At 39.6% G+C, this 15,178-nt stretch overlaps 1 protein-coding gene across 1 annotated transcript in view; it reads right to left on the bottom strand.

Annotated features, from left to right (window-relative positions):
- FOCAD (focadhesin) overlaps positions 1-15,178 on the bottom strand; it is a gene marked incomplete at its 3' end in the record, with an annotated part of 239,052 nt that overhangs the window by 92,273 nt on the left and 131,601 nt on the right. Inside the window, exons 14-18 of the mRNA XM_089662672.1 lie at positions 13,997-14,127; positions 6,397-6,523; positions 680-814; positions 499-549; positions 190-273 (exon numbers count right to left, since the gene is read on the bottom strand). Of these exons, the coding sequence (XP_089518798.1) occupies positions 190-273; positions 499-549; positions 680-814; positions 6,397-6,523; positions 13,997-14,127 (528 nt within the window). The remainder of the gene's footprint in view (positions 1-189; positions 274-498; positions 550-679; positions 815-6,396; positions 6,524-13,996; positions 14,128-15,178) is intronic.

Genomic DNA, 15,178 nt, shown 5'->3' with positions numbered 1-15,178 from the left:
CCTAAACCCCTTTACAGCATTGGGGGTTGAATAATTTTGGCCACAACTGTATAGTATACATTCACATCAGTCCCTGCCCTTAAGGAGCTTACAATCTAAGGTCCGTAACTCACATTCATACATACTACCTTCGTATTTTGCAATGAAAGCTTTAAGTAACATATGAACAGTAACAGATCAACAACTGACCTGCTCAGGCAGATGAAGGATACTGTGTTCATCAGAGTTAAACTGGCACAGGGACTTGTATGCTGAAGAGCACACAACAACATTCTGATAGAAAAATAAATAACATATCAGTAAAACAGTAAATGTTTATCTCAAATAATCTTTCAGCTCAATAGACTGATTAAAGGACTGGTTACATATACTGTATATAATAAATATCTACAAAGACCATTCACATATCATGTCTATAGCACTACAACAATTTAGAAATTATATACTGTAATAACATTTTCAAAGTATGCAAAAATACATGCACCTGTTTTTTCTTACCTTACTCTGAGTGTGACTCCAGAGAATGCTGATAACCTCAGCCTTAAATTTCTGCAAAAGCATAAAAAAAAACACTAAACTAAAACTAATAAACATTAATACATATTTTTTAAAATTATATGACAAATGAAAAAAGACAAAACAAGAGTACAAAACAGTGACTTAAAAAGATTATGTGTACCTCATAGTCTTCTGTGTTAACAGTTAAGGAGGGGACCAAGGCAAAAAGTTCATGTAATACTTTGAGAACATGAAAGCGCTTCTCACATGCTAGTTTGGGAGATAAAGCATTCCAGGTAGAACGAATGTCCACTACCTGAGGATAATATGCAAAAAGAACATTATATAAATTACATTTTATGTACAAAGAGATTTAACATTAAACAGGTTTTTTTTAACAATGATATTAGAAAAGGTACTACAATATAAATTTAAGGGTAAACTCACTACCAGTGTATGTTAGTATATTAAAAGAGGAATTTTGACTTACCTGTAAAATATATATCTTAAAGTACAGGACACAGGCAATGTATTCATTGACCTTGGGTTAATATATCTTTAGGTGATTGGATACTACCAAAGCTTTTGAGGATACATGCCCTGGGCACTTCCCATATATCCCTACCCCACTCTGAGTCCTCCGTTTTGTAGCAAGCAATGGAGAGGGAGGATGACCTGTGTCCCGTACTGTACTAGACACTAAATTTATAGGCAAAACAAAATTCTTCTTATCCTAACTGTACAGTACAGGACACAAGCAAATTATTCACAGACCCTGCAAAGTCCCCAAACATTGAAAGAGAAGGGAGGGCAACAACTACGCAAACAGAATTGGGCCAACAGGCTCAACAAAAAGAGTCAGAAGGACCCAACTTCAGAGTGTCACTGCAAGACCCTTGTGGCCAAATGCTGCATCCACAGAAGATTGGACATCCACCTGGCAGAACCTTGAGAAGGCATAAACAGAGGACCAGGTGGCAGCCTTACACAGCTGAGCTACTGAAGACTGGTGTTGAAATGCAGAGGAAATTCCCACTGATCTGGTGGAATGGAATGTAAAAGTGCAGGAGGAGATTTTTCATTGAGAACGTAAATGCTAGTGATCAGATTTCTTATCTATCTCATGGAGGTGGAATTGGAAGCAGGGTGTCCCTTTCAAGGTCTTGAGAACAGGAAAAATAGTACCTGTCTGTCTGATCAAAGCTGTAGCTTTGAGGTAGACTTTAATAACACTCACTGTGTCCATTCAATGAAGAAAGATTTCTTTAGGATGCTTTAGAGCAGGGCATAAGGATAGTAAGACTACTCTATGTCCTCGATGAGGTGGAAGACTGATTCCTTCTCAGAAAGAAAGGATGGTCTTAGGGGTAAGACAACCTTACCTGTGTGAAGTATGAGGAACAGAGGTCATCACTTCAGAGACAAGTCTGACTGCAGTGATGGTGATGAAAATGGAACTTTGCAGTAGACATTTTTCAAGAAAATATGGAAATATCCATGATGGGTTCAAAGGGTCGTTTCTACAGGGCAGAGAGAACAAAGTTGAAGCTGAAATCCCAAAAAAAGCACAGGTTGCTGCAAGGGGGTTGTAATGCAGGATAAAAGTAAAATGTTTAAAAGAGAGTGTAAAGCCAGAGGTCTTTGAAAGAGAATAGACAAGGCAAAGATCTGTTCTTTCAGAGTGCTTAGGGTCAAGTTCTTTCGATTAATAATAAATAATATCTGCACTAGGCCATAAATAATAATACAAAACTAAGCAGCCACTATGCAACGATGATACTAGTTGAAGAAACAAAAAAAGTTGTGCTAAAATTTTTTAAATACAATCAATTGTTGCATACTGAATAAAAATTCATATTGTAATTTGTAAATAAATACTCTATAAACAGTAAACTTCATAATCTTGTACAAACAAATGTGTATAAAACCGTGTTCACACACATATACTAAGTAAATTATTTGAATCCATTCCAAGAAGTTTATTACAAAGTTAGATAGAATAAACGCAATCCAGTCCAACTAAGCACATCCAAAAACAGTCCAATCCTTTAGTGTGGATGGCAAGCAGAGTGTTCCACAAAAGTTGTGATGGCTCCACCAGGGACTGAGGCACTCTCACTCTCGCAATCATACCGTGGGATCAAAAAAATACACTTCCATAGTGAAGCAGGTTTTTAAAAAAAAAATCCCTTACCATTTATTGTATTAATAGAAGAGCAATATCCTTGAAACTGCATTGATTCAAAATGCATAAAAACAAGTAAAACAAACAAGTGAAACAATAGCAGGCTGATGGCTTGCAACAAAAGAAAATGCTGACTTGGACCGGCATTAGTGTGTGATGACGTCACGTACGATCCACACCCAATATGTTTCATCAGAATGACATCTTCTAAAGACGTCATTCTGTACCATCTTCTTCTGGATCTGCTAAGTTAAATTAGAATCATAGTTTTCTTCTCTTGCTCTATCTTTTTGAGCAGATGAGGCAAAATCCATGCTGGAGGAAAGGTGTAAATTAGACTAAATTGAGACCAGGGAATTATCAAGGCGTCAGAGGCTAGGGCTAGTGGATCCTTGCAACAAACAGAATAAGCTTGTAGTTGAATCTGGAGGTTATGATAGCTACATTCATGGTCCCACATTTTTTACATATTTTATTGAAAGCGTCTGGGTGAAGGACCCAGTCCCCCTGATCTAGGTGGCAGCGACGGAGGTAGTCCACTTCCCAGTTTTCCACTCCCTGGGCAAAGATGGCAGTTTTAAGGCTGTTTTTTGTCCAAGGCATTGGACAAAGATGCAGAAAACTCTTCTTTCGTACAGGCCCCTTATAGCATGCTTAAGTAGAGCTATAATTGGATGCAGAGTCCGGTGTTAAGAGTTGGCTCCTGCTCCAGTGCAGGGGTGCATCATCACTCTGAGATTGAGTGTTGTTTGGACCTTCAGTAGGGAGAATGTTCGCCTGCGTTTTTGCAATGGCTCCCTTTCGCCTGATCTCCATCATGGCTACATTTGAGGGTATTTCCCTGTGTGGTACTCTCAGAGTAGGATGCAGAATAGTGTAAGCATGTAGGCCCTAGGCGGACATGGCAGCAAACTGTGCGACCTGTGGTATGATCTGCAAGGGAGAATGTCACCAGCACACCGAGGATCACCAATATGGGTCCAAAAGTGAACGATCACATATTTACAGCAACGCAACATTTCGGAGTCTCGCAGGACCCCTTCATCAGGCATGTGATCGTTCATTAAAACTTTTGGACCCATATTGGTGATCCTCCATGTGCTGATGACATTCTTCCTTGCTGATTCTGTTCGGTTCCAGGTGACGGTCGCTGCAGCACCCACTTATACAAACAGCTATTTTTACGTTTGCGTTTGGATTGTACACTTACTGTGGTATGATCTCCCACCTGGTCATCCACCTGAAACTATGCTCTGAGTGGTTAAGCTTTTAAATGCCAAACTTAAAACTTTTACCCCATAGTGAATACTATTCAAATACTGCCCCAGTCTTTACAGTTACAGTCAGAAGCATACAGGGTGACGCTGTCCTATCAGTCTACGATGATGGACTGTAGATAATGTTCAGGTTTTGCCCATCCTGATGGGCATAACCCACTCACAGACTCAAGGAGTGGGGTAGGATTATAGGGGAGGCGCCCAGGAGCCTGTCATTGAAAGCACTGCCATTGTCCATCCACACTAAACTAGATTCTACTTTGGCTGCTTCTCTCTTATCGAACTGTATTTGTGATATAAAAACTTAGATGGCACATAATTTCCTTTAATTAAACCGTGAAAAGTCATGCTTATTGGCATCCCACATCAACTGTGTAAGGCCAGTCCTGGTAGCACTGTACTTGAGCTTCAGTCTAAATAGAAAAATCTAGGGGTGATATTTGATGCTAGCTTAACCTCCAAAACTCTGCAATTCACTTCCAAGGAACATCAAAGAGTCATCTTCTCTTAACTCATTCAAATCAAATCTAAAAACTTATTTCTTTAGACAAGCTTTCACCTAATGTTTTTTTTCCCTTTGTTTTATCCTGTGTATTTCTACTTTGTTTTCTTTGCAAAGCGCTTTGACAAGCTACCTTTAAAGGCAGTATATAAAATAAAGTTTATTATTAGTGTCCAGTCACCTGAAGGTATGAGTTTTTAACCCAGGGTCTAGGAATACTTGGCCCGTGTTCTGTACTGTACAATTAAGATAAACCTTATTTCTTTGTATATATCTTTTTTTATCCTAATCCTTTTAAATCACTGCCTGAAAACAAGAGACCCTTTGCAATCTTGAATGATTTAAATTACACATAATGCTAGGCCTTTTGCTTGACAAAGGGGAACATGCCCCCAAAACATATAGTAATGTCCACCTACTAGTAGGAGTGACTTGTATGAACTCAGTAACAGCAAGGTCTGCCGTACAGCTGAGCCCAGTTTGGAGCTGAATTGTCTGCCTTCCTTCAGCCTGTCAGCCTGAGAGAGATTCAAACTTCATGCTGAGCAACCACCAAGCATCATTGACCACAATGTGAATGGTCCTACAACGTCAGCAAAATGGGACTGCATTCAAGGAGCTTTTTGTATATGAAATTTGTGAGTGCAACCTTTATTGATGTTAATACTTTGTTTATTGAAGGTTTAACTGCGTAAGGTGTGCGCTTCCCTGTTTTTCTCTTTTTTTTTGCCCAGATACTGTGCATTCTTTTATGCATGGTAATCAGGGACAGCTGCAGAAGACTTTGCTTCAAATCTTATCAAAGACTTGGGACTATATTCAGATACTCATTAATTATCAATTGCTTATTTTTTTGTCACACTGCTAGTGATCTGTTTTTATCTGGCATGTAGCACAGACAGTGTTACTTTTTGGTTGTTCATTTGTATTGGTTGTTAATTTTTGGGTGTTCATGTGTATTTAGCTGTTTTCCCAAAACTCTGTTTTAACCCAAGGTAACAACCAATGTACAGTATATTGCATAAAACTATTGTAAGATATACTGCATATATTCATTCATGTCAAACATGAAACATAATACTATAAATCAAGGCTTAAAATTTCAAGTCCTGAGCTACTATCCAGGCCTTAAGAGTTACTCGCCACCAACTAAACACACACAAACAGAGACACCTGTACACACACACACAGACATGTACATACACACATACACACACAGAAACATGTACACACATGCACAGAGACACATGTACACACACACACACACACACACACATGTATACACACACAGGCATGTACAGACACGCATACACACAGATACATGTACATACACAGAAATACACACACAGACACATGTAAATACATACACAGACACATGTACGTACATACACACATACATGTACACACACTCGTACACACACACACAGACACATGTACACACACATACATGTACATGCATACACAGGCACACACAAACACACACACATGTACACGTACACACACACCACCCCCCCATAAAAAGTTGCAGTACTTCGTTGTTCACGCACAGAGCCGGGTACTGCAATCTAGGGGGAGGCAGAGAACACAGCACACACTCCTTCCTTTGCTTTCACTGCGTTCAGCTATTGAGCAGCCTGACGGCTCCCAGTGCCAATGACAGATCCGGCCTGAGCTTCGAACCTGCTCAGCAAGAAGGCCCTCGGGGACACACTCGCCCCCACCATAATTTCCACTCGCCAGTGGCGAGCAGGCGAGTGGAAATTTCAAGCCCTGCTATAAATTATGATAAATATCTTGCTGAAATAACATACAACATAGAAGTCACTGTAATATTCTAATATATTAAGTTGATACCTTATAACTTAATAACATAAAAATAATACACTTAGCAAGTGCAAAGCTTCCAGTTAGAGAAGAAGGTCACTTTCACTGACCTCAGCTTGGCAGAGAGCATGGAGGCCCTGCATTACCAAGGCAACAGGAGTGGCTTGGTCAGGTTTTGGACATTCATTCAAAACTTGAGTGATAGCAGCAAGCATGTCTGCACCATGTTGGTAAGGCCTGTCGAACGAGAAGCACATAATAAACTGAACATTCATACAAATTATTTAAATTATGGAATAAAATATAAACAAGGAGTGATCAATATGTTACAGAATAAATTCTGCCTTATATTTTATGGTTTTAAAGTATTATTCTGACTGATAATCCTGCCAAAGAATAGATTTAATTTGCCATGGAAAACATACAGTTTGCTTTTTATAGGCTAATGAGTAAATGAAGTTGATTTGGGTACATTGGGTACCCGTAATGGTAAAGTTACTGTGTTTTGAGAATAATGGCTGCAGTCGTTGCCCTCTTTTGAAAAAGCTAGCTTCATGGTTGTATCCGGTTTCCGGTTTAATTTGAGTCATATACCCATAAAAAGCATTTTGTAAATGAGTGTCAGAAAAGTATCTGAAGTCCGAAGTCAAATCTATCTGTAAACTTGTTCCAGATCAGAGATTTAGACAGCATTGAAGCCAACATATCAACAAGACAGATGGGGAATTAACATTATAATATTCTCAGCAATGGCAGTGCTCATACTTTTCTCCTGACAAAGTTACTTTTTAAAACAAGGCATAAGGATATAAACTGAACATCTGCAGCAAACGTTTGGCATAGCAAAGGGGAGATATGACATACAGGGGAAACTCGAAATATTAAATATTTCAGTAATGCAACTTAAAAGGTGAAACTAATATATGAGATCGACTCATTATATGCAAAGCAAGACAGTTCAAGCTGTGATTTGTCATATTTGTGATGATTATGGTTTACAGCTCATGAAAACCCCAAATCCACAATCTCAGAAAATTAGAATATTGTGAAAAGGTGCAATATTCTAGGCTCAAAGTGTCCCACTCTAATCAGCTAATTAAGCCATAACACCTGCAAAGGGTTCCTGAGCCTTTAAATGGTCTCTCAGTCTGGTTCAGTAGGAATCATAATCATGGGAAAGACTGCTGATTTGACAGTTGTGCAGAAAACCATCATTGACACCCTCTATAAGGAGGGAAAGCCTCAAAAGGTAATTGGAAAAGAAGTTGGATGTTCCCAAAGTGCTGTATCAAAGCACATTAATAGAAAGTAATGTGGAAGGGAAAAGTGTGGAAGAAAAAGGTGCACAAGTAGCAGGGATGATCGCAGCCTGAAGAGGATTGTCAGAAAAAGGCCATTCAAAAGTGTTGGGGACTTTCACAAGGAGTGGACTGAGGCTGGAGTCAGTGCATCAAGAGCCACCACACACAGACGGATCCTGGACATGGGCTTCAAATGTCAAGCTGCTCCTGAACAACAAACAACGTCAGAAGCATCTTACCTGGGCTAAAGAAAAACATACCTGGTCTGTTGCTCAGTGGTTCAAAGTCCTCTTTTCTGATGACAGCAACTTTTGCATCTCATTTGGAAACCAAGGACCCAGAGTATGGAGGAAGAATGGAGAGGCACACACTGCAAGATGCTTGAAGTCCAGTGTGAAGTTTCCACAGTCTGTGTTGATTTGGGGAGCCATGTCATCTGCTGGTGTTGGTCCACTGTGCTTCATTAAGTCCAGGGTCAACGCAGCCGTCTACCAGGAGATTTTGGAGCACTTCATGCTTCCTTCTGCAGACGAGCTTTATGGGGATGCGGACTTCATTTTCCAGCAGGACTTGGCACCTGCCCACACTGCCAAAAGCACCAAAACCTGGTTCAATGACCGTGGGATTACTGTGCTTGATTGGCCAGCAAACTCGCCTGACCTGAACCCCATAGAGAATCTATGAGGCATTGCCAAGAGAAAGATGAGAGACATGAGACCGAACAATGCAGAAGAGCTGAAGGCCGCTATTGAAGCATCCTGGTCTTCCATAACACCTCAGCAGTGCCACAGGCTGATAGCTTCTATGCCACGCCGCATTGAGGCAGTAATTGCTGCAAAAGGGGCCCAAACCAAGTACTGAGTACATATGCATGCTTATACTTTTCAGAGGTCTGATATTGTTCTATGTACAATCCTTGTTTTATTGATTGCATGTAATATTCTAATTTTCTGTGATTGTGGATTTGGGGTTTTCATGAGCTGTAAACCATAATCATCACAATTATGACACATCACGGCTTGAACTATCTTGCTCTGCATGTAATGAGTCTATCTCATATATTAGTTTCACCTTTTAAGTTACATTACTGAAATAAATGAACTTTTGCACGATATTCAAATTTTTCGAGTTTCACCTGTATTTGGTACAATTCCCTACCAAGTCTAAAAGATAAAAGTTTCTTTTAAATGCAATCTGTGTATTGGTGGAATTAATACACTCATGTACAGACAGTGCAAAAACATAGGTTTATATAATATGTTTGATAAAGTTGCGTCTTTGTCGATCTATGAAAAGCCCCTCATATACTAGCACATACACACTTTGTGTTTGTAAAAATAAAAGGATTTTCGTACTTACTGTAAAATACTTTTCTTGGAGGCCATTGAGGGACACAGGAAGTAATTACTGCCAGGCTATACTGCCACCTACAAAAGGATTTAACACTAGCAAACAAAAAAGATATTGTGGATCAGCCCAGAATGACCCTTCCTACTATCAGCATGCCTCAGTTTTCTACCAGACTGTACCAGGAAATGATCATAAACCCAGCGAAGTGAAACCTGTGTCTCTCAATGGACTCCAAGAAAATAATTTTACAGTTGGTAGAAAAATCCTATTTTCATGCTGGTCTATAGAAGGGGAGAATAAGGTATTACTAGCAAGACATGCAAAGCAGTTAAACTGAGGGGTGGGAATACAACAGCTAACATGCCACTGAAAAACAACAGAGATTTGTGGACTGCCTGCAGCTCAGATAGTCTCCTGAAGAAAAGTGGGGACTGCCTGCAGCTCAGATAGTCTCCTGAAGAAAAGCATGCCCTAGGTCTGCCTCTGATGTGGCCTGAATCTAGTAGAATGAGTCTTGACAAGAAAAGTAGTAATCCGATTCTAGAGACTATAGGCTTGAATAGTGGTCAGCCTAAGATACTAAGAGAAGATGTAATGAGAAGCAGGGGCACCTTTGCAGGGACCATTGGGAATGAAAAACAGAATTATTTTTCTCTAAATTAACTAGTGACAAAGAGATAAATTCTCACAGCCCAAACTACATTCAGGCAATGGAGGAAAATCTCCTCCTGATAAACTGGAGCTGGACAAACAGAAGGAAGAACAATATCCTGATTGAGGTAAAAGGCCCAAGCTACCTTTGGTAGAAAGAAAGCACTGGGCCTCAACCATCTTTGTCCTTGTGTAAAATCAAAAAAGGTCTTTTACAGGATAAGGCTGCTAGCTCAGACACTACCAAGCCATATGAATGATTTAAATCACAGAATAAATTCTAGCAACTTGTGACCTTTGCTTTATGTTTTACAGTTATGCAGGACAATCCTGCCTCAGGAAAGATTTAAAATGTCATGAAAATGGATAATTTGCTTGTTATATGCTAGAAAGTAAATAAACTTTGGGTAACCTGCATGCTAAAGTTACTTTGTCTTGAGAATAGAGGCTGCATATGCTGGCTCTCTTTTGAAGATACTCTGCCTGGTTGTTTCTGGCTTCACTACTTTTCAGTCACAGACCAATAAAAAGCATGTTGTAAATAAGTGTCAGAAAAATGTTTGAATTTTGAGAAAGGTGATGGCTGTAAAGAACACTGTCTCATGTGTAAGAGTGGACAGGAGAACATCTCTAATGGGTTCAAAGGATAGATATTGAAGTGCCAAAAGAAAAATCTTCAGAATCCAAGGAGCAACAAGGAAACAGGGGGAGTCACGTGGGAAACACCCTGAAAAAAGGTCTAAATTGAAGGCTGGAAAGCTAGTGGTCTCTAAAACAAGACAGCCAGAGCAGAGACCTGACCCTTAATAATTAGATTGTAAGCTCTAACGAGCAGGGCCCTCTGTTTCCTCTTGTACCAAACTGAATTGTAATTGTAATGTCTACCTTCATTTTGTAAAGTGCTGAGCAAACTGTTGGCGCTATATAAATCCTGTATTATAATAATAATGCTGAGGGCCAAATGTTGGTCGAAACCCAGCTATAGGAATAAGCGGATTTGCCCCAAGGAAAAGCTTCCTAGGGTAAAAGCCTTGCACCTCACACATTGAGTAAAAGACCTTACTACAAGCAGACTTCCTAGCTTTAAGCATTGTGGGAATTACCAGTTTATAGATGCCCCTGTATTTCAAAACCTGGGCTTCAACAGCTATGTAGGTAAAGCCAGCAACCATGAAGAAGGATGGCAAGTCAGCCCTTGGCAAGACAGAATATCCTGTCAATATAGAAGAGCCTATTGACTGCTCACCAACAGTCTGACCAGGTCCGAGTACCACATCCATCTGGGTCAATCTTGAGCAATAAGGATCACTGAAAGATCATAAGTCTAAATCATGTGAATCAGATGAGGAATACGTTTCAAGAGAGAACTGATAGACATAAAGTTGAACTGATCCTATGGAACCACCAGAGCATCCATTGCATCCACTAGATGATCCCTGTACCTGGAAAAGCTGTCCAGTATGCTGTTGAACCTGGAGGCCAGGAGGCTCATATCCAGAGTCCCCTACCCATGACAAAGATGTAGAGACCAATCTGTTTGTTCTAGGCACTCTTAGCTGAGAAAGTCTGTAAGCCAATTGTGCACAACTGGGATGTAAATGGCAGACAAGGCTGGAATGTTCAGGATCTTATCTGATCTACTTCTCATGTTGCTATGAGACTTTTTGTTCCTCAGTCATGGTAATCCATACTGTCTGAATCCAAATCAAATGACCTTCTAGCTGGTCGGTCCAGCACTGCAGAAACAGCCAAATAGCCTGAAACTCAAAGATGTTGGTCTGGAGATGAGAATTCTCCAAATATCCAAGCATCGTGTATGCAAATTATTCCCAGAACTCCTTCACAGCCAAACATGCTGTAATGTTTTTTAACCACTTCAAAACTGGGCCCTTTCACCCCTTCCTGGCCAGGCTAAATTTCAGCTTTCAGTGCGGTCTCACTTTGAATGACAAATGCACGATTATGCAACACTGTACCATATGCATTTTCTTATATTTTTTTTTTCACACACGTAGAACCTTCTTTTGGTGGTGTTTAATCAGCACTGGGTTTTTTATCTTCTGTTATATAAATGAAAAAAGTCTAAACATTTTGATGGAAAAAAAAGCGTTTTTTTCGTTACTGTTATAACTTCATAATTTTAAGCCAAAATGTATCATACATTTCTTTTGGGAAAATAACCGAAATCAATATTTATTATTTCATCTATAGGAAAGCATAGAATGCACACACTATGGTATATATCTGAAAATTGATCTTCCCTGATGTACTTACGGCCTATCTCATTTCTTGAGGTCCAAAAATGTCAGGACAGTACAAAATATCCCCCAAATAAATGACCCCTTTTTTGAAAGTATACAGTCCAAGGTATTTAGTAAGGGGCATGGTGAGTTTTCTGAAGTTGTAACTTTTTTTGTCATACTTTTTTGGAAAATGAAGAACTTAAAATTTTCACTATTATACATTTTCACTGTTATCAGTGCAGTACAGCATCATCATGTAACTGGTCTGGCAGTTATCAGGAACACTGACTGGTGACAGTATGAAAAGAAAAAATGAAATCGATTCATTCAGTTTGTATTGTTGTGATTAGCTGTGATTGGCCGCAGCTAATCACAAGATACACATGAGCTGTAATTAGCCCTGCCTGTACCATGTGATCACTGTGACCAATCACAGCTAGCAATACAATTGTACATAATGAATGGCATAAATTGAAGCCATTCATTGTTTACAATTGTCATGTGATTTCCTGTAATTGGTCACAGAGATCACATGGTACTGGCAACGGCCCAGTACAGTGATCTGTCATCGGCTGTGTCTGGGGTACACAGCTAGTGACAGATCATGCCACAGAGTGGCTCAACGAGAGGCGTGTTCCGGGAGGACGCCATATGACGTCCACCTGGAATAACTAAACTCCCGCTCTGGTCCTCAGTGCTAGATGAATCCACGTGTCCAGAGACTGGACTGACTTGTCCGATGATAAAGAAAGGTTGTGTTGCAGGGTTTGAACTGAAACTGGCCTGCGTCAAAGGAGACCAAATCAAACCTAGAACTCTCATGCAAAAGCAAAAGGTCACAAGATTCCTAGACCAAAAAGTATGTGTCTGTGTCTCCTGCAGAAGAAAAACTCTGGCTTCAGTTGTGTTTAGGACTAGACCCAGCAATTAGTCATTTCAGCTCTCCCTGTAGGTTCACAATCCATCTGAACCTCTGCACAGTCTGGACAGTCAGAACTATGCTGTCTGCCAGAACCTGTGCTAACTGCTTACTTATTAGGAGGTCATCTAAGTATAACACAATGGGAATGTCCAAAAGCACAGTAAAACCAGTACTGAGGCCAGCACCTTGGTGAAACCACTGAAGTGCATTGGAAAAAGCGAATAGCAGGGTCACAAACTGAAAGTGCAGAGGACCCACAGCAAAGTGTAGGAAATGCTGATGCACTGCAAAGATGGGGACATGCAGGGCCCTCTGATCCCTCCTGTAATAATTTGTATTGTAATTGTACTGTCTGCCCTTATGTTGTAAAGTGCTGCACCAGTGTTGGTGCTATATAAATCCTGAATAATAATAATCATATTAATATTAATGTAGGTGTGCAGAATTCAGTCTGGTGACCACTGTCACTGAAAAAAAAATGTGAGGAATCAAAAATTTGACAGCTGTCACTGTTTTTTTGTTTTTGTGGCACAGGAATCTAGAGGAACTCTCCCCTTTGACGATACAGATAGCAGTAGAAAGCAGGCAAAGGTTCTACTCAAAATCCCCAATTCCATTGTAAATGTTTTTGATTTTCAAAATCTGAATTAAATTATATTATTAGGTCATAACTGATAATTATTTTGTACACTTTATTTTTCTGTAAACACAAAAAGTTAAAAAAACTATTTACCAAATGCCGAAAGGTTTGAAAGTTTAGGATCAATCGCAAATAAGGGTTTGTTTACCCTGCATTAGATGGAGACCCAAAGCTAATGCAGCATCCTTTCAGGTGCACATATTTGTGTGAAATGCTTTTGAGCTGCTTTGGCTTGCTTTCTATGTATTCATGTTGACTTGTTAGGGGGTGGAAAAGCAGTTCAAAGAAGCAAAAAAGGACATGGAGCACTTTATAAAAACACAATAATGTGAGACAAAGTCAATGCAGCAATAAACACAAGATAACATTGCTCTATCAGATCCAAAGTCAAAGACTACATTCCAAGTCCTTTCAAATTGCCACCAAAGCAGAAAACCCTCCTGTAAGCATGCCCTAAAAGGCTCCTATTTTTGCTTTGGTAGAATTGCTTGCTAACGCAACCTTATGCAGGAGGAACAAAAGCACAACTGAACTCTAGACGTTAAAAAAAACTTTGAAAAATTGTTGGCTGCTCACAATAAGCAGCTAAGAACACAAGTTTACCTCTGTCTGCATATATCTCGGATAGTTGCGGCTTTTGCAACAGTTTTCTCCCACTGGGTCTCTTTGCCAATTGATAAACACTGGGAATCAGCAACTGCAATTAGCTTCTGGAGCTCTGGATAGACTCTGTCCTGGAACAAAATTTGCAGACTAGATTACTTAATGTCTCAGAAAATGTGTATCAGCCCACATAAAACTTATTCTGCCTTCAGTTTTCTCATCACTTTATGAGAGACCGGAAGAGAGAATAATAGCAACACAGATTGCTTGAGGCAGTCATCTCAGATAATGATGTGATCAAGAAACTGCTACCAAAAACTACAATTCCATGAACATTTACATTATTTTATCCCAAATTGTTAATTACACAAAACAATTTTTAGGTTACAACGTAGTATTGTGTTGCATCTGGTTGATTTTAAACTAAATTGGCCTGGACAGGAAGGGGGTAAAAGTGTACGGACTGGAAGTGGTTAAAGGGATCTCTGGCCAGCTGGATCCTGTATCTTCCTGTGAGCTCCTGACAGCACCACCTTACCTAGAGGGAGGATTATCCTGGATTAGGATCATATCCAAATCCTAAAGGGGACCTCTACAGATTCATATAATGTACATATACATTACGCATCTGGTGAGTGCGTAATTTTACCACACTATTTGGAGCACCAATATTGGATTCTACTGCTAATTCGCACCCAGATCTGCACAGACTGTCACCTTTTAATTTGATTGATTCTTGGCATATAATTTTAACCTGTTTATATGTTTACGGACATTATCAATATATTTATGAATTTAGTGCTGCACCTATTTATTTAGTATGATTTTCTGAAGGTTTTTATTGGTTGCCTTTGGTGCTTTAGCTGCTGATTAGAGAGCACTCATTTTCCATTGTATTTTTATTGAAGTGAGAATATGACTGATTTGATGTATTAAAAGTTAGCATTGACTTAATAGACTGTATGCAAAAATGGACTCAGTAGGATTTCAATATATTTCAAAGTGGCTCTGCTGGTTTTCTACCTGTATACTATACTTAGTGCTCCCAGGTTCCAGATGCCAGATTACACATTTCAGGCAGTCATGCCCTCCCTTATCACATGCAGTCCCTGACTCACTATCCAGGAGTGCTTGGACTGGCTTTGTAATATTAGCCATCACAGGCTCTACATACAGGTACGT

This window comes from Staurois parvus, unplaced genomic scaffold (assembly GCF_062004578.1).
Source record: "Staurois parvus isolate SC_StPar_1 unplaced genomic scaffold, SC_StPar_1.0 ptg001518l, whole genome shotgun sequence".
Classification (NCBI taxonomy): domain Eukaryota; kingdom Metazoa; phylum Chordata; class Amphibia; order Anura; family Ranidae; genus Staurois; species Staurois parvus.
This window is presented reverse-complemented; position numbering and strand designations above follow the sequence as displayed.